This window comes from Nilaparvata lugens, chromosome 4 (genome assembly GCF_014356525.2).
Source record: "Nilaparvata lugens isolate BPH chromosome 4, ASM1435652v1, whole genome shotgun sequence".
Lineage (NCBI taxonomy): Eukaryota > Metazoa > Arthropoda > Insecta > Hemiptera > Delphacidae > Nilaparvata > Nilaparvata lugens.
This window is the reverse complement of record NC_052507.1, coordinates 38,762,861-38,784,156: the sequence shown is the minus strand read 5'-3', so window position 1 is coordinate 38,784,156 and position 21,296 is coordinate 38,762,861. Positions and strand designations below refer to the sequence as shown.

The following is a 21,296-nucleotide window of genomic DNA, read 5'->3' as shown; positions in this document are numbered from 1 at the left end:
GATATTATCTTGAAAATATGTAATGTATCATTCTTCTACGATTAGCCACTTCACTAATCTATCCAAATTCCTTGCTGACAGCTGGTTAGGCAGAATATCCCATCCCTGAAAGTTAGACGGTGAAAGTTAGACCATATATCACAAATATTATTTGTAACGATGCAAGCTTTTCTCTTTTCAACTGTCATTAAATTTTGAATAATTTCAGCATATTATTATTTTCATCGAAAACCCTCCTACTTTACAAGCTATTTCTCAGACCTCTTAGGTTTTATCATCGTTCAGGTTATGTTTGAAATTATACAGTTTGGTTATTTATATCAGTTTATGATTTTCGGGGATAAGATATTTTGATTTTCTGACAGCTGCTGTAGTCTTAGACCAGTTATAGAATAGACACGTCCAATTGTATATCATACTAAAAGTCGATGAAGCCAACATCTACTGCCAAATCCACCAATCTTGACGTCACAAGTCATGTCACGCATCGTATAGACATTGTGTTAAACATAGCTTGTTTTCCATAGGAGATTATCATTTATTTATGTAATTATTATTTATGAAAATGGTAATCTCCTGCGCAGCATATAATAGCACTGAAATTTTTAGGAAAAAAGTGGAATATCTTTTCATGCTTAAGTTGAAATTTATACACATAAATATTGTAAGTTGTAACTGTTATATTATCCTTGGTTATGATGTAAGTGAACTCATTGCAGCATGACAATAAATTAGTTTTGTAGGCTACCGTACCTTATTATTTTCAAAACATATTATAACTTTGAAGCCAATATCACATCATAACACATCATAAATCAACAGATATCGTTTTTGCCCGTAGCTAAAAATAACCTAAAAACGTAAAAACACCATGAATCTGAAATAGACACAATCACTACTACTTTGTGACACAATCTGAAAGTTTTCAATACGATGCGTGACGTCAAGGTGGGTGAATTAGGCAGTAGATTTTGGCTTCAGAGGCTAGACTTCCCAGCGTGTCTATTCTATAACTGGTCTAAGGCTGTAGTACACGTCCATGTTCCTTTAATATAATTATATTTTTTTATTTCAATTTTCACCCGTGTTGGCTGTGTTGTGACTTGTGAGTTTGTTGTTTTGTATTGTAGCCGATCTTGAATGGAATGGTGTATTCCACTTCGGGGAAAAGGCGTTGTTTTATTATTCTTGCAGGTTTATTTTACTTAGCCTATTTTAATCCAAAGTGAATATATTCATTCTTTTAAGAAGTATTTTAAGTGTGTATTCAAGTATTTATAAACTCTATCAGAAACCACGTCATGAGCTTCAAATTTGAAAATTAATGTTTATTCAGCTTTTGATAATAAAATTAAATGCCAACTGTGATTTTTGATATGTGGCACTGATTGATTTTTATTCATCAAATCACTAGTAAGAGAACAGCGAATCAACTGTGAAGGTGAAGTTATTTTTGTTTTTATATTAAATATTTTTCTTAAAACCTTTTGTAATTGACACATTAATGCCGCATTTATCACTCTGTATTAGCCGACTGTTTATTTTTAATTTTGAAGCCACCTTCTTGCTCAAATTAAAAGAAAAAAGTTTCAAATATTTCAGCAATATCAAATGCCAACCTTTATCTAAATTTTCATTTTGATAGCGCTGCATAATAATTATTATGAGTTACCAAGTTTTATACCCACCGGCAAAAATAAACAGTTCGTAGAATTCATATTAAAAATAGATTGATATATAACCCTAAAACTACGTATGTCAGATTCCAATTAAGTTAATGATAATTTCATTCATCTTTTAAATCCTTCTAAAATGTTATTAGTAGTCTACTAATGTTATAATCCTATTCTAAATTCTTGGTAGGTTAGGTTTTTAGTTTGTCAAGTTTTTATTGGACATTTGCGGAGCACGGATGACCAACTAATCTATAATATAATGAAGGAAAGAATTGGCTGATACACGTACGGGATAAAAAAATTACAAATGACTCATCATCACGTCTGAACTACTGGACTGATTAGCTTGAAATTTTGTATATTTATTCATAATTTACCAAGTGTGGTTATAGGCCTATTTCAAATTCTTCAAGATTTTATTCAGGCCAATTTTTAGTTTTTAATTAGACCCTTGTGTAACACGGGTTACCTGCTACTTTACGATAATTGATTATAATATTAATTACCTTTTATTAATTGAATGCTTAAGTGCAGAAGCTCTAGAATGCTGGTGTTAAGCAGGGTGATGGGCTCTCAGCAGTAATTCAACAAAATGCATCAAGTATGTGCATATGCCGATGACGTGGTAATAATGGCTAAAAGTGTGGCTTGCTTGAAAGAAGTTTATAAAATCCTGGAAATTGAGGCACCAAAAGTCGGACTGGTTGTGAATAAGAACAAAGTTGAATATTTTTTGTATATGTCAGCAGTCAAATCCAGAGTACCAAAAGTTTGGAAATTTATGGAGTATAAATACATGGCATTGTACCGGTAGCTGAAACAGTGTATGATTTTCAGGATAGAATTGAAAAAAAGTTTTCTATATCTTGATATTGGAATAGCCAGTCTTTAATTATTGTTGAGAATTCTTTCCAAGTTCTAGTTCTTCTACCAGCATGTGGTATAGCGTTGAAGAGTTTTGGGCCTAGGTATACAAAAGATTTAGAAAAGAAGCTAAAATTTATTCTTGGTAGTCTTGATACCAGGTCAAGTCTTCTTCTTTCAGAAAAGCTGGGCCTGAAAAATCCATCGTTTCCACTTCGCATAAAGAAAATTCTTAAGACTTTGAAAACAAAAAGATGGCGAATTGGGAGAATACGTAATCTCTTGTATAAATCAATCAATCATTTATTGTCAAGGAACATAAAAATGTTACAAACAACGTCATTTTCTACAATAGATTATACAAAGAAACGAATTCTCTCTTCGATTTTTGAATAGTATTAGTCTGATGAAATGTTTTTGCAATTTGTGTAGTGGACCAAAGTGCACTTTTGCAGCTCCACCCCAACATACAATGCCGTATTCTAATTTTGAATTTATTAAGGCATAATAAGATACTGTGCGTAGTGTGTTTGTATCACACAGCTCTCTCAAGTGATAGAATTTACAAAGATAGGTATTGATACTTTTCTTGAGATTAGATTTATGTGTTCTCCAATTTAAGGCTGAATCAATAAAAATACCAAGGTATTTAATCTCTTCGACCTGCTCTACAGGAGGACATTGGCATAATAAGTCATATGTACAGCTATTTAGATGGAAAATAATAGGTTGATTGTGAATTTTTGGTGCGCGCAGAGAAATTAATAAATTTGGTTTTTTCGACATTGATTGCTAATCTATTTCTAAGATACCATTGTTGAAGAAATTTACAGTCATGGTTTACTCTATTGTACAGTTCCTCCCATGATTTCCCTGAACTAACTAATACCGTGTCATCTGCATAACAAAATATTGTTATTATTGGTGCGTCCAGTGGCATCATATGCGGCGGAAACTTGGGTGATGAATATGGCTGACGAAAATGCATTAAAAATCTTTGAAAGATCCATACTAAGAAGAATTTACAGTCCTGTTCAGGTTAATGGGCAGAAAATTTCTTGGTAGCCATTTAATGGCGAATATGAAAAAATAGAAACTTTAATAAAATGAGAAAATTCAGTACGCTTCGTTAAGGCCCAAAGAATTATGTGGTTGAGGCATGTGATGAGGATGAGTGAGGCTAGATAGAATGCACAAAATAGTATTCAATAGCAAGTTGCACAGCAGATGAAAAAAAAATTAGTCTAAGGAACAAGTGGGTGGACCAAGTGATGGATGACCTGAGAAAGATGGGGGTGAGAGGATGGAAAGAAAGTACCATGAACAGAGAAGAATGGAGGCGTGTTGTGAAGTAGGCCAGGGATCACCTAGGGCTGTAGCGCCGCAGCGCCGAATAAAAAAAGAAAAGAAAGAAAGATCAGCACAAAAGCTCAGCTTTATTTTATGAGTATGTGTATTTGTAAAATGTATAGAGTGCACCGAGATTTTTTTGTGAGTAAATGAATCTAGTGAATATTACCTACGGTACTCAGATAGTTGAAAAAAATCCAATGTTATTTTATTTTTGTGTTTCAGTTGATGCAGATGATTTGACGCTTAGTGCAAGCAGACAGGAACAATGAAGGCTTTGATATTGGTTGGTGGCTACGGCACCAGGCTACGTCCATTGACGCTGAGCAGACCGAAGCCGTTAGTGGAATTTGCCAACAAACCTATGCTACTACATCAAATGGAGGCACTGGTTGCGGCCGGAGTGAAGCACGTGGTATTGGCCGTATCCTATCACGCCGAGGAAATGGAGAAAGAGTTGCGTATTCAGGCGGAGAGGCTCAACGTTAGATTAGACTTTTCACACGAAACCGAACCGCTCGGTACGGCAGGTCCTTTGGCGTTGGCAGCTGAAATTCTCAACCAAACCGACGAACCTTTTTTCGTTCTAAACTCTGACATCATATGTGAGTTCCCTTTCACTGAGCTCTACGAGTTCCACAAAAACCACAAACGCGAAGGAACAATCGTTGTCACAAAAGTTGAGGAGCCCTCGAAATATGGTGTGGTAGTTTACCACGCGGACGGCTGCATCAAGAGTTTCATTGAAAAGCCACAAGAGTTTGTTTCAAATAAAATTAATGCCGGTATTTATATTTTGAATCCGTCCGTGCTGAAACGCATTGAAATCAGACCGACGAGTATCGAGAAAGAGGTGTTTCCGTTCATGGCCGAGGAGGGACAGTTGTTTGCCTTCGAGTTGCAGGGATTTTGGATGGACGTCGGCCAGCCTAGAGATTTTCTAACAGGTATTTTCACTATCTAACGGTAGGCCTATTACCTTTATCATAGGCTTACTACTCATATATTGAAAGTGTTCATCTTCTTATTCTTAGCTGATTGCAAATGTAACAAATATTCCAAGGGTGGATCATATGTGCAAGTGCACGTCGAATCATGTATGAGCCGGAAAACAAAATTTGATAAATGCCATTGAAACACGTTGTGACGTGCATGTAGCTGCTAACTCTGGACGCATCAAGCAAGTGCAAGCGTTTAGTGTAAGTGCTCCTATTGCTCCTTCCACATTTTGTTTCTCATCTGCATGCTTGGTCATGTATAACCAAGTTTGCACTTGCACATATACGCATTCAATGTGATCTCACCCTGAGACTGTTCAAATGTTTCTCCTTATTTTATTTCTTTGATTATTTATACCTATTTTGTCAGTCTTCCGTAAACCACAGGGCATTTACTTACTCTCCGTGGGTCTGCAAGTACATTTTATGATCACATGAAATGATAATTGACCGAGCGAAGTGAGGTCTAAGATTCAAGTCGACGGTTTGGCATTTCTCTTAATTTCTATATGTTGCGCATTTACGGTGAAACGCGGTAATAGATTTCCATGAAATTTGACAGGTATGTTACTTTTTTAACGTATATACAAGATTTTTGGAAATTTTGCAATTCAAGGATAATATAAAAGGAAAAAGGGGCCTCCTTCAAACGCCAATATTAGAGTAAAAATCAGCTGACAAGTGATTACACAGATGTGTGGAGAAGCCAGTCTATTGCTGTATTTCCATAAGGTCTATAGTTTCAATCAGGTACTTGTGGATGAGAATACTGCGTGAGGTCTACTGTTCACAGAACTACTAGTCTTTAATGTTGACGACATTCTGTTTTTAAAAATTGCTGCTAGCTGATAGATTAAGAATAAAAGGTTCTCTCCAGTACATAGCCTACAACACTAACGTGTGGAAAATCCAGCTGATGCGTCTCATTGTGTACGTTCTGTGTAAAGTAAATTGTTCCAGTTCCAATCGTAAATTGTTCCATCACGTGACTAGTGCAAAATTTTCCCATGGAACGCCATTTCAAAATGGTTGGTTCAAGCTTTTGGCGCGCACATATACAGTTTATTTACACTAAAATGTGTCGTTTACTATAGTGAGGTCCACGTTATAATGACAGTATTTGATCAACTTTGAGTTTGCTATCCTTGTCTATCATTCGACAAAGCCGGTGGTACTATCCTTTTCTAGGTCCACAACGATGACAATTATGTTTTTGACAGTGTAGAAATATAATTTATTTATGCAGAGAATCGGCAATGCTATTCTTCTATCTTTATCCACTGCCATTATAAGGTGAACCACACTATAGCTGCGTGAATGAAGAAAGGCTGTTTTACAAACCTACCGTCTAGAAAAGTGTAAATTTCTTTTATTCCATTACTCTCAAATTTTCTATCGAGAAAAATTCATTTAATGAATGGTTATCAAACATCATTGTTGGTTATGTATTCTATACTATGCTATGATAACACAGTCGTAGTCGATTCACAGTCGTAGTTCAGCGCTCGAGGCGAAAGGTTCGTTTATCGGTTGTGGCTTATCAGCTTTCGTTTTCATTGAATCACGTTTATTACTGAATTACGATGTTTCTAAGCTTTTAGGGAGGGAATCTTAGTGCATGGCCGCAACTCGGTTAGTTATTTTAAATATTGAGACTTTATTTTTGGTTGTGAGTAATTTGCAGTGTGATCATTTGTTTAACATATCCTACTAGACATACAAAAATGAGTTGCGGAGTGTGTAACCAGCAGATGAATCGTGCATTAAAATCAAAAATAAAATGTTCGAGCTGCAATATTGTGTTCCATGGTGTATGTGTTGAGCTTACCGACAATGATCTGGAATTATTTCAAGACACAGGAAAGTCATGGACTTGTAAAAAATGTTCAAGTGAGTTACGTCGCCAACGTGCCAATTCGGACTCTACTCCAGTAAAATCTATCTCAGGTGTAAACAAGCTCAGTACTCCGGCAAAAACAAACACTAATTCAAGTACCGACAATAATCCACTAACGGTCGATCAATTAAATAGTATATTAACACGAGTTAAGGATGAGTTGCTGGAAAAGTTGGGATCTGATATAGCCGCTTGTAGGAAGACCTTGGATGAAAATGCTGCTGAAATTGCTAAACTAAGAGGAACTGTTAGGGAACTACAAAATGAAAATTCAGTTCTGAACGGAAAAATTAGGGAATTGGAGATGAAAGATGACGATCGGGAGCAATATGGTCGGAGAAATACCCTTGAAGTATACGGTGTTCCGGAGTTGCAGAACGAGGATGTGCAGTGTCGAATACTGGAGATCGGGAAAGCATTGGATGTGAAGCTGGACCGCAGATCGATCGATGCATGTCATCGCCTCCCCAGAAGAAGAGACAACACCGCGCCCGGCATCATTGTTCGTTTTGTCTGTCGAGGAGATAAGGATGCCTTGCTCAAAAAGAGGAAAGAATGTAGAGACTTTTCAACTCAACATATCAACATGCAGGGAAATAGTCCAATCTACATAAACCAATCTATAACGGCGGAGAGACGTAAGCTGTTCGGCAGAGCCAAGATGATACAACGGGAGAATGGGTTTCGACATGTGTGGATCGACCGAGTGGGCCGAATCAAAGTCAGGTACGAGGACGGCGGTCCTGTTAATATTATCAGGTGTGAGGAGGACCTCAACAAGCTCACAAATAGAAATAAGGACAATGTCGGTGTAAGTAAGAAATAATATAGATCAATTTCTGTATGAAGAAAATACCAATTATGACACATAAAACCATGATTTGTTTGTCCAGATTAAGTTAACATTTTAACGTTCAATGAAATAGTTAATTAGAGAGAAGGAGGAGTATTATCATTATAAATTATTTTATTTGAATTTCAGTTGCAAAGTATGGCTCTTGGCTACGTTTCTTATCACTTTGCTCAAGGTAAATTATTGTTTATTTTGATGAGCTCAAATAGACTATTTATTATTGCGTATGATTGTTGAAATAAATTTAGGAATAATTTCCATTCCGCTATCTTCCAATTATGATAATTATATTATTTCTATACGATAATTATTAATTATATTCTATCAATTGAGAATAATGTATCAATTAAGTGGAAAAGGTTTCAATTGTTTTTTTTTTGTTTTGTTTTTTTGCCAATATGCTAGGCCTATTACTTGTAGTAACGTAATTACTATTCTTTGCTTTTCAATTTGCTGTAGCCTAGTCAAGAGAGAATAATAACTCCTAATAATAAATCATTATAATTTGAAAATATTTTATCATTATGAGAAAAATGATGAATTCTCCTATCTTATCTACAAGGTATATTTAGTACGCTAGTTGATGAGGATTATTGACACGATTACCTCTGTTGCTACTACTTTCTGAATCTCAAGAATTGAAGGCCTTTAATATTGATAAAATAATACTTGGATTGAAAATAGATTTCCTGTTTAACATTATCCGATTAATACGCATTGATAAAAATCAAGATAATGTATTTTTGAAACAATTTTGGTTAGCAAAATCATTTTAAAAATCTTTCACATGGCAATCCGTATATTAAGTATGTAGGCCTGAATCTGAAAAAATCTGATCTTTCAGGAAATATTTTCTAACAATTGATTCAATTAAATTAATGCTGATTTCCACTTCTCTGTTTGTCCTTATCATCTCAGTAATATTATTTTATTTTATTCAAATGGAATTGATCACAGGTTTCTGTGCATGAACTAAATTGGTAGGTTTCAAGTCGATGTACATACATTCATTTTGTCTGGACCGGTGGGCTGGCCATGTCTTGATTCTCTCTGATTTTTATTTTTTTTTCTTTTCATCGGAAAACCGATACTTTTTTCTCTGTATTTTTCATTTTACTTTAATTTCTTAACCACTTTGAAATTTTATTTTACAAAATATACGTTTATTCACTTTTCTTACGTTTATGTCTGATTGGAATATTGACGACCTTATAGGGTTTCACGATACAATCGAAGTAAATGATGTTTTCAGTTTTTTACCTCACCAGTCTGAGAGTGTTGGCATGGAATTAAATATTCTACACACCAACATCAGAAGCATTAATAAAAATTTTGAGGAATTGGTGCACTACATGGGTAATATAAAGTTTCGCTTCAATGTGATTGCATTAACCGAGACGTGGATCACAGACGATGCTTGCTTCAATTATAACTTAGATGGTTACAATGTTTTTCATGCTAATAGTAAACACTCGAAATGTGATGGATTATGCTTGTTCATTGAAAATAATATCAAAACTGAGCTTATTAATGTCCATATTGAGGAAGCTAACTGCATTGGTATGGCTTGCTGGATTAATGACGTGAAATATTTAATAATTGCAATATATCGTTCACCATCCCTCAACTTAAAAACTTTTATCGAAAGTCTAGACGAATTTCTGAAAAGTATGAAAGATATTTACAACATAATAGTATTGGGTGATATGAATTTAAATATTCTTACTAATAATAGCCTTTCAAATGAATATTTGAGCACAATGCATATTAATGGTTTCAAATCTTTTATCAATAAACCAACTAGGTCTGTAAATGGCATCAGTACTTGTATCGATCACATATTTTACAAGGGAGGAGAGAATAATAACAATAATAATGTTGTTAGAGGGACTATTCTGAAAACAAATATTACGGACCATTTCAGTGTTTCGCTGCATTTCAATAGGAATATTAATGAGGAACCAGCACATATCGATGTAGGATCAAAAAGCATAATTGATTATGTAAATCTAATCTCTGATTTACAAAAAGAATCATGGAAAGAGATATATGATTCAATGGATATTGACGAGATGGTGGACTACTTTGTTAAAAAACTAACAGACCTAACTCATGCTAGAACTAAAACCATAAAAATAAGTAACAAGAAAAAACCTATAAAAAAATGGATTACTCCAGCCTTAGTCGCGTCAATACGGGAGAGAGATAAATTACATAGAAAATTATTAAAAAACCCCAATAACTTAGAATTGATAAATCAATATAAGAGATACAGAAATACACTCAATACTCTGATAAAAAAAAGCAAGATTGATTATTTTAACTGTAAATTCGAGGAACACAAAAACGATTCTAAAAAAACCTGGAAATACATTAATGAACTACTCAACTTGAAAAAAAATTCAAAATCAATAAATCTAGATGCTACTACTCTTAATAAATATTTCGCTGGTGTTGGAGAATCGTTCGCTAAAAAGATAACCGATAATACAGACAATATAGAGATTCCCAAGTCAATAGCAAATCCTAATGTAAAAAGTATCTTCCTCATTCCCACAAACGATTATGAAATAGAGTTATTAATAGATCAACTCAAGAATAAATTTACACCAGGTGTTGATAACTTTACAGGACCTTTCCTCAAAAAAATATCACCCTCTATAACCTCACCTTTAGTTCATATATTTAACAAATGTTTGAGCGAAGGATATTTCCCTAAAAAATTCAAAGAAGCTAAAATTATACCATTACCAAAAACTGGAGACCTTGGAAACCCGGATAGTTACAGACCGATTAGTTTAATGAGTAATATTTCTAAAATACTAGAAAAAATTTTGAAAATCAGATTAATGAGTTTCCTAGATAAACATAAAATCATTGACAACAATCAATATGGTTTCCAAGCAAATAGTTCAACCAAAGATGCGGTAATCCATCTCAACAATATAATTTTTGATAACTTTAATAGAAACAAAAAAACACTGGCTATTTTTATGGACTTATCCAAGGCCTTTGATACAGTTCCTCACAACATACTCCTCTATAAACTGGACAGGGTGGGTGTAAGAGGTTCTGTGAATAAGTTATTCTCAAGTTACTTGTCGAATAGGAAACAGTATCTCACTTTAAATGGACAGACAGACATCAGTTACACCTCTCAGTTCGGTACTCCTCAAGGGACAGTACTATCCCCGATTTTGTTTCTAATCTATGTAAACGACTTGTTAAAATTGTACCTTGAAAATTGTACTATTTTATCTTTCGCCGACGATACAACTTTGATTTTTAGCGGAGACACATGGGAAGAAACGTTCAAAGTTGCAAATAATGGTTTGAAAATAGTTCAACAATGGCTTGAAGATCATATACTAACCCTAAATGCAAAGAAAACTAAATATATAACTTTCTCACCCACCGTAATTGGTCAACCATCAATAGATCTTGAACTTTCTATAAAAAAATCAAAGAAAAATAACAATGGCACCCAAATAATGAATGAGGTCGCCCACGAAAATATACCTTTGGAAAGAGTGCAATCTATAAAATATCTTGGTATTTTTGTAGATCGCCATATCAAATGGAACATTCACCTAGAATACCTCTGCTCAAAATTGAAATATCTCATCTATATTTTCTATAAAATAAATAAAATTAAAAACAGGGAGATAATAAGAAAAATTTATTTTGCATATGCACATTCCTTATTCCAATATATCATTGAGGTGTGGGGTGGAGCTTTTGATACGCACTTGAGAAAACTGTTTGTCCTCCAAAAACATATTATAAGAGCAGCTCTAGGGAGACCACGTTTGTACCCAAGCCGAGATATTTTTATTGAACTTGATGTACCAACATTGAGGCAAACGTTCATGAAAACCGTAATACTCTACATAAACAAGAATCACTCTCTATTTTCAGCTCGCACTACCCCTTACAATATGCGAGTAAATCATTTCAATAGATACAATATGCATTTGATCAAGCTCACTACATGTAGGCATCAATTCTTTTATTACTGTAATCTTTTCATCAACTTAGTTCCGTCAAATTTCATTATAGAAAAACCAACTGGTAAATATCACAAAACTGTGGAAGAGTGGATAAACAGGAATTTCTTTTTTAAATTAACGCTACAATAGATTTAGTTACTCTTAAGTATTCTTTAGTTATTCGTAAGTTTTTGATGATGATGTTCAATCATATATATATAATTATTTAAAAACCAAATAGAATAAGTATTCTACAAATTTTAGTTAAGCGCTAAACTTGTTAAATCTAATAATGTAGACTCACTGCTGGCTCTCAAGTTCTTACTTATGCCAGCAGTCGCCAAAATAAAGATAAATTAAGTTTTGATCTAATAATTAAGTTTGAGTTTTGCTTATTTGTTTAAAACTTTGTAACTTAATATACTATAATACTGTAATTTTGTTTTGGCAATAAATTTCAATTTCAATAAACAAACTCAAGCAGACTACAGAGAAGCAAGCAGACTACAATAATTGACCAATGAGAGCTCAGATAGTTGGAACCTGTTGGAACTGTACCAGGTCGGACAATTTACCACACTTCGACTGTGGGGCAGAAAGTTGGAACTGGAACAGAATCTGTCAAAATTCCTCCCATGGAACTTGGAACTTTTTACTTGGTAAATTGTGAATCGGACAATTTACCACATTCCATGTACACAGAACGGGCCCATTTTGAATAGCCTTACACTAACCCAAAACCTCTCCTGAGGAGGCATGATCAGTTACAGGGTTAAACTGAGAATTGAGATCTGGTTTGAAGGATGTACTACAAAATCATATTCATAATTTTCAACCACACAAACTTGTTTGGCTAATCATTTATGATGCTCAAGCTCTGAATGCTGGTGTTATTGTTTGAAACAGTTTTTAATGTGATTCTAGCGACAGATCATAATGTAGAATAATTTTATGAGTTGTAACCAATTGATGACACAGAACTTGAATCTGAATTATTATAGTTTTTACGATTTCTATACAGTTTGTAGTTTTTAGTTAATGCTGTTGAATAAGAGTTTCTAATAAATATTCAAGGGAATCCATCAACCCGATAATACTGGGTCTAAGACAGTTTTCGTTGACTCCTTGAAAATTCTCTTCTCCAAGTGTATTATTTATGAGATTTTAGTGAACCTGAAAATAGTTGCGTAGAATAGTATGATTTAATGTGCAATTGCTAAGCGACGACTGTATGGCTCTAGCCGCGCGCGCGATGATTGTGTTAACGACTACGCTGTAGTCCATGTCGACTATAGCCGTAAAAGACGCGGCTTCAGTCGTCGCTTAGCAATTGCACTTTAAATAAAGACTCTACCTAACACGAAAGTCCATAAAATATTGCAGTTTTGTCATTGCATTTTTTGATAAATTGAATATTGACAGAGAAAAAATAACACAAGAAGATATCCGATTGGGCGTCTAGATTCACTGTTAACTCAATTTTAACTGTTAACTCAAGGCGATAGTCCTAGTAGTAATTTTTCTTGAAGCTATGTGTCGCTGGTAGTTTCTCATACTGTGCTGTTCTTACACTCTCACCCGGCCAAAACAGTAATAATAGCCAGTAGTCGCCAGCAATCGGCTTGAGTTAACAAGAAATCGGCTTGAAATTTAGAACATAAACAACCTATACCATGGTATATCTACTTTCTCCATGATATTGTATTTCGATTGAGGATTTAATTTAATTGTTTACGATGATGGTTGTCAGGCATGAGCATGTACCTGACTTCGCTGCGACAGAAGAACGCGTCGCTGCTGTATAACGGGCCATGCGCAGTGGGTAATGTGCTGGTGGACCCAACGGCCAAGATCGGCGTCGGCTGCCGCATCGGACCCAACGTCACCATTGGCCCGGGCGTCGTCATCGAAGATGGCGTCTGCATCAAGCGCACCACCATCCTCCGCAACGCTGTCGTCAGGTACCATTCACAACTTCATTCTGCTTACACAACCAGTTGTATTCCTTGATCAACCACAAGTAGCAAACACTTGATAACTTTGAAAGCGACATATAAGTCATAATTGAAGACAACATTTCTAAACTAGAATCTAGAAACCACATAAATCAAGCAATAAAAAACACAAAAAAGCAGAGGGGAAAATTATTTCTCATTCATCAATAATCCAATGCATTCTTGAATACAGTTGAATACGGAGCTCCCCTCAGTAAAATTGATTTTTTATGATTTTAGGAAACTGAAATATATTTTAAACTTTATAAGAGTTGGTTAAATATTTTTATCCACTTTAAAATGACCTTTTTTCCAAGAAGGCTAGTTTATTTCTCGGGTAACCCAGGAGCGAGCCACTGTTCCTATTATTGTAGAGATGATCAAGCACAGCACATGAGAACAAACTCCAACCCTTACCCAATCCTTATACCTTGTCATCTCAATGAATACAAGGTTGGTAGGGTAAATAGTCCGTCCCCTTATCACAAAATATGGTCAGCTTGATGTTCTGCAACCGTATATTATTCTCAGAGCTTTCTTATGCTTTCTGGAAACCACGTCAAGGTGAGTGTCATGACCACCCAGAATATAAAACTGTAACGAATGACACACATGAGATACAGTAGGTAGCCATGGTACATTGCTCGTAGGGATTTGACTGCGACCCCTAACGCACCTCAGCGAGAACAGTATAGCAGGTACTCTGCTCAATATATCCTGCACTTGTTCATCCCATCTCAAATCACTCTGCAGCTCCACACGAGAAATTTCGTCACATTTGCCTGATTATTGTCAATGTGTGTTGCTAATTTGACGAGATGCTGAAAATTGAAGAATTTTAATTTATTTTAATTGAGCCGTAATTAATTCCAATTTAGCCATAGATTTAAGCCAGAAATCACCTTTTTAGTCTTGAAATTTATGTCCTCTTATCTTCCCTCAACAAGAATTGCAGTATCATCCACAAATAAGACTAGATTTTATTATAAATTATTCGGGAGATCCTTCATGTAAATATTGAATAGAATTGGATCCAATATTGGGCTGAGGCAACCAGTCTGAATCCACATTGAAACCTTTTTTGTCAACCTTTCGTTTTTTGCAACCGTAGTATCTCCCTGTCAAATTCAATAAAGCTCAATGATCGGCTTGTGTTGCCACAGAAAGCAAACTCCCTTAACTGGATTCTGTGATTCACCCTGTCTTAGGCCTTGGATTAGTAGCAGAAGATGTCAACTACTCTCCGCGACCCATTCAATGCCCTAAGGCAGTGGTTCTCAAAGTGTGGGGCGCGACCCCCAAGGGGGGTGCAAAGCTTGGTTGGAAAATGTTTCAAATTTACTTCTAAAATAATTACGATAAGCAATCTTTCTATTTTTAAAATAACATGTGAGTAATTTTCACTTTTATATTTTGTGAATATGTCATATTTTATGAATAAACCAATTTGAATTTGACAATACGGTTGATATAAATGATATAATGGGAGCTCTCAATGAGTGCTCCCTCAACATGATAGAAAAAGTAAACCTCATAGATCTTCAAGGTGACTTCGCGTTTAAAATGAAGTTTGAAGAATATTCTCTTACATCCTTCTGGATTGGTGTGCAAAAGGAACACCCAATTTTGAGTAAAAAGGCATTGAAGATATAGACTCCATTTACTACAATTTATCCGTATGAAACTGGGGTTTCTGCTCTAGCTGCCATGAAAAGTGAATATAGACCAAGACTGGATGTGACCCAGGAACTTAAAGTAGCGTTATCGGAGCTGACACCTCGTTTCAACAAACTCTGTACGAAAAAAACAAGCTCATCCTTCACACTGATGCTCTTTGTATTGTTAATTTCTATGAGAAACAAAAATAACTACTATGTACTAAAGTAGCTGTAGTACCTGAATAAATTATAATTTATTGTTTGTATAGAATTTGTTGTTTTATTATTATGATTTAAACTATTGCAACATTGGGGTATGTGAAGCATGTGCAAAACTCAACTAAATAAATATTAAGTGTAAAATATGTAGTTTTATACGTATATGTACAAAATGTATAGTAGTCTATGCTTATACATGTAGGGGGTCCGGCTTACAGCTGAATTATGCAGGGGGGGCGTGAAGTAAAAAGTTTGAGTACCACTGCCCTAAGGGTAACCTTCCACTGGAACCGTATTCAACCGATCCGTTCGGCTGTTGGATCGGACAAATGTGCAGGCCGTTAATTCGGCCGAATATGGTCGTCCATTGGAACCGTTTACGTCAGTCTAGTTGTCATATTATTGAATTAACTTCTATCATAGCCACAACATTTTTTCATAAACAATGATTATATTGATATTTTGAAAATTGAATAAACAAATATCCACTAAATTAGTTAAATTCATTATCAAGCAATCTTTGTTCATAGATTCCTTTGAACATCAAGACGATGATATCTTTTGTCTCGCATATCCTACAATGGAACATGCTCTTGAACCAAGCTTATCAACTTTTCATTGTCCATAGTTACAACTTTATAAAACAGAACAACTTCAAAAAACAAAAACAAACAAGACTGTGAAACAATTTTAGGTTAGGAACACTTTGTTGTCTCAGCTCGACTAGTTAGTTCGGCCGGATAGAGCCGGAAAATCCCATTCAATTCCGATCGAAAAATTGATCGGCCGTATGAACCTGTTGCAATGGACGAGCATCTATTCCTTTCTTTGTTGGGGGATCGTTCGGCCGATGCCAGTTCGGACGAAAACGGTTCTAGTGGACGGCCCACCTAAGGGTGCTGTCAACCACTTCTGATAATACCTGATTTGTCGACCTACTCTTCCTGGAGCCAATCTGTCTATTGCTTGGAGAAGTTCAGTTCAGTTATATCCCTTCAAGGGATTAATTCCCTTAAGGGGGGTATTCATAACCTTATATTCAAATTTGATCTGCATTTGTTGTGATTATTTGTAGCTATTTGTGCTTAGTTCAGAATATTTTTGAACTTTTATCTGAATTTGTTGTGCTCATTATCAGCTTGGATACGTTTAGTTCAGTTCTGTCACTTGATGAAGTATCAACCAATTAATACTATGAACCAATTATTGAAGTTTGATTTCTTTTTAGTGTTGTCTTTTCAGTTTATCAAACTATTTTTTGACACATTGTGAACTAATGTAGGAAGTACATGAGGCATATCCCTTAGTGTCCCACTCCCACTGATACCTGCTGAGCTCAGGAATTTATTTTTGTAAATTTCTAGCTTAGTGACTAATGAATTAATATTATGTTTAGGCCTATGCTCTAAACTTTAATTCATTCTATATTTGGTTTTTTCATTGTGTAGTTGTTTATTTCATATTTTTTAATATAAAAAGTAAATTCGTATGGCTTTTGTTGGTGGGGAGTCCCTTGCGGGAAGGTCCAACCGCCTGAATATATAATTCAAGCCATCAATGGGCCTTACTGTCATACCTCAGTCGGGACCGACAGTTTAACGTGCAAACGTCCCATCCGATAACACGGGAGTGATCTGGTTAAAAACTTTTGGTATTGAGAGGGTTTGAACCCGGGATCTCTATGCTGCTACGCAAGCACTCTATCCACTAGACCACGGATCACTCCTATATTTTGTAATAATATGATTTTGTTTCTGAATGCATTGTATAACAATTGTTCATATGGTTTGTAGTGCTGTTCATGACAAGTAAATGAATATGAATTTGTCGAATGTTTTTGAGTCAAACAGAAATTCTGAACTTTTATTTCTGAAATTAACGAGTTATTCAACTCGGGGGCTTACTATTTTTATAATTGTACGTGAGTTGGTTGATGAGGCATGACACATAACTATATTAATCGCTGAATTGTTGATGCTATCGATGTTGATGTTGTAGGTCGCACGCGTGGCTGGACCAGTGCATAGTGGGGTGGCGGTCGGTGGTGGGGCAGTGGGTTCGCATGGAGAATACGACGGTACTCGGTGAGGATGTTATCGTCAAGGACGAGCTCTATGTGAACGGGGGCCAAGTGCTGCCACACAAGTCCATCGCCTCCTCAGTGCCTGACCCGCAGATCATCATGTAAACCCGACTCGTTCAATGTCATCACATTCCAACATTGAATCTAACTTGACTGTCTACGTACTTGTACTTTAGGCTGCTTTTAGCACGCTGCTCACGGGGACAATATTAGCTTCCACTAAGCGTCTACTAGCTGTCACAGTAACACGAAATTGGAAGTTGGAAGTGTATATTTGAGTTCCAGACATTTCCATTTCCGCGACAGCTAGTGAGAGCTACTATTGGCCCTGTGTGCAGGCTGCTTTAAACTAGAGCAACACGCAACCTGTTCTCTTTATGCTGCTCTCACACCAAGTAACCATCAATACGCAATAAACTATATATTTCGCTATTCTGCGCACGACAAAACAAAAATCGTCTGATGGAACAAAGAAACCATGGAAATGAACTGTAGAACAAATAAATCCGAAATATACCCCTTCAGGGTGCGCGCATAGTGAAGAGGGAAGAGATTTCTATGTAATGGAAACATAAGGCACTTTGAGGAGGGAAGCCGCGATGCTTTCACACGCAGCTTTTCAGGGCTTCAAAAGAGGACCGCGTAAAGATTTCCGCGAGTTTGTTTCGCTCGGTGCTTCAATCACTAGCTCTAAAGCTCTAAATGAGAAGAAAGGGAGTGCGTCTACCTCTCTTCACTAGGCGCATATCCTTAGAGCGGTGCTAAGAGGCAAACATCAGCTTTATTTCGATCAGCTCAGCTCAGTTGTGACACATGAGATGATGTGCTTTTAGTTTTAATTTCCAAAAGGTTCCACTCCCTTTCCAGGGTTTCCTTGTTTCATGGGTGAAGGCAAAATGATAATTCACTTTGACATGACTTAACTTCTGCTTTAGGCAGCTTCACTATAAAATACAATCTATAAAAGTGGCAGCCATTTCCATTGCTCTATCTAGTGTGTGTATATGAACTGAGATCATCAGCTTTCACCAATAAGGTTGCTTGTTGCTGGTTTGCGAGCAGCTCAAGTGCAGCGAGTGGCCTCGAGCAGACCACTGCGAATCGCATGAAGGCGACGGTGAGTGCGACGATTTCAACCATTTAACCACAGCTTAAAAATTGTCCCTTTTCCGTTGCCGTCATAGGTTTGCAGTGGTCTGCACAAGATTCTACACAATGTATAACTATTTGAAGTGTTTAGACCGATTTTGGAATTTGATATTAAGTACATTGATATACAAATTTATATTAAGGTGTACATTAGGATATAAATTTGATATTTTAATATTAGGATATTATAATACGAAACAATTTTAATATTAAGATGCAAATACTGTTCGAAATATTGTAAATTTCGCCCAATGTGATTAAACTGTGTTGAAGTTAAAGCATCTGCTTTTTGAGTTGGCATTTTTAAAATTTAAATTTGAAAGTCCATTACAGCTTTTTTTATCAGATACAGTTCGTGGTATACTTACTGTGTGGGTACCATTAACTTATAGGATTTGTTGTATGGAAAATGATTGATTTCGGAACAACATTCTAAATGTTCAAACTGTACTTTTTCAAAGACTAACCAATTTATCCTCTACAAGTTTCAATTGTACTCAAATAAGTAAAAGAAACTTATAGTTTTGAATGTAAAACTTTAAATAAAATTAATAGATTCAGATCTTTGTACGATACCAGGTTTTCAATAAATATTGCAAGGAATAATAATTCATATTTACTTGATTTCTTTCAAAGCTGAAATTAACTGAATATTGGTGTATGATCGTTCAGATCTCTTGCTCATAAAAGTTCGTAAGTTTTTGTAGTGGTTATTTAATGTACTATTCATTATTGTCTTGTAATCTAACCCCTACCAACGAAAAAGACTGGATAGTAAATAAGGTATTTACTATTTAGAAATTAGACTTAATGGATGGGTTCGAATGCAGTTTCACTGTGATGAATAAATTTTATTTTGTGTTTTAGATATTTTTATTTATATTGACAACTTGGTAACTAATTGCTGAATTGTATCCGTAAATTAGTAGTGATTGAAGTTTCCACTATTATCTGAATGATGAATACTTTGTACTTTTTCATTATAGTTTGATATCTATTGTAATTATGTAAATAATAACTTTTATACAATGTTTAATCAAACCAAATATAGGCTAATATCTTGAAAATATTCATGGAATGAAAAATTGTGCATTGTAGTAAATATTTTCCTATCCAGAATTCCTCTATACGTTTTGAAAGTAGGACAATCTCTGTGCTTAATCAAGTGAATAAATAAGTGTATCTATGTCTACTACTTTGTTTGTACTTGTCTATTTAATTTGTACTCTGATTAACAAACTTTCTTTTATCTGTTCATCTTATCAAATAAGATTTTGCATCCTCTTCATTCCAATTTTCACTTCAGCTATCTATTTTCCTAACTCACTACTTTAAAAATGCTTTTACTTTTATCTAAGTGTAGCCTATCAGGAATTCTTTGAGTTTTCTCTTATCTCAGCATTCCTGTAAGATTTATTTGTCTCTAATTATTTATCTAGGTTTAGGCTGTACTTCAATTATTAAAAGAATCTGCGTCTTAGTAAGAATTTTATTAATTGAATCATGTTTCTTTATATTATTTCCTTGTTATTTATATAAACGTTTTAACTTGCTAGTTATCTTTATGAATGGTGAAGGTAATGATTGTCTCAAATACATAGTGTTTCGTCAAATGTTTGAAATCATCGTATGTATAGCCCTGTGCAATTATTTGTTGATATTTTTCAAACGAAATTATATTATGTTAGTTGAAAATGTTTGTATTTTTTTCAACCACATAATATTATAATTAGTGATATTTTTGCGCAGATTTTAATTGTAAATATGGAAATCGTTTCACTCTCCTGTATTAAAACTTGAAATAACCCCAATTTATTGACGGAAAGCCATCAGACCCACTAACGACGAATAATATGGGGTAAAACCTATCTCAATGTGGGCATGGGACGGTCAAGCGAGAACAATACAACTGCGAGACCCTTTGGCAGGTAGATTTAACACATTTTCCACCCTTGTGCAATGAAGCATAATATGTCTCCACCCTTTTAAGTTTAGTGACGTTATTCCACACTTGGACTTTTACTCGGGGATTCCCATTTCCGTGTTCTGTACAGGTCCATCAAAGTTATAATTTCCAACTATTAGACAGTCTATACTCTGTAGCTTTTGGTGTAACATGGAGTTCCTGCAGAGCTTATCAAGATGCGACAAAGATCTAAACCGTGAAGGCATATACCAGTTTTTATTGATCGAATTGCGAATCAAAGGATATTATGCTCGTCGTGTGGTAAAAACCAAACCCTGCAATTAAATGGTGTGTTTCACGCAATAAATGATTTTAGATTTTAGTATTTATAACGATTTTATAACTCGTATCAGAGGTTATCAGAGATGTACATATTGTTTCAAAACAGAATTATCAAGTCATTCTTATTAAATTTAGAAAAATAGTGGAAATCCAGCATTATGGAACACAATTTTGAGCCTATTCAAATATTATCAAAGAACTAATTTCTTAGCGAGTATCAGTTCAGCACTTGATGAGAACGGTTGTGTCGATTGTATCTGTCTAATCAGTGACCTTTGCCGCTGCGCGCGATAGCTCAAGTGAAAACTTTTCTACTAA

At 35.2% G+C, this 21,296-nt stretch overlaps 1 protein-coding gene across 1 annotated transcript; it reads left to right on the top strand.

Annotated features, from left to right (window-relative positions):
• The first annotated feature begins 1,020 nt into the window (after nt 1-1,020).
• LOC111048927 (mannose-1-phosphate guanyltransferase beta) lies at nt 1,021-20,426 on the top strand. Its single transcript, XM_022334914.2, has 4 exons — nt 1,021-1,441; nt 4,116-4,837; nt 13,378-13,588; nt 17,497-20,426. The coding sequence occupies exons 2-4, from the start codon at nt 4,159-4,161 to the stop codon at nt 17,684-17,686; spliced, it is 1,080 nt and encodes a 359-aa protein (XP_022190606.2). The 5' UTR covers nt 1,021-1,441; nt 4,116-4,158; the 3' UTR covers nt 17,687-20,426.
• The last annotated feature ends 870 nt before the right edge of the window (nt 20,427-21,296 follow it).

Excerpts from the sequence above, each read along its gene's own strand:
- LOC111048927 (XM_022334914.2), top strand. The coding sequence starts at position 4,159 with ATGAAGGCTTTGATATTGGTTGGTGGCTACGGCACCAGGCTACGTCCA. Across the intron at positions 4,838-13,377 it reads GCCTAGAGATTTTCTAACAG|GCATGAGCATGTACCTGACT; the intron begins GTATTTTCACTA and ends GATGGTTGTCAG. Across the intron at positions 13,589-17,496 it reads CTCCGCAACGCTGTCGTCAG|GTCGCACGCGTGGCTGGACC; the intron begins GTACCATTCACA and ends TTGATGTTGTAG.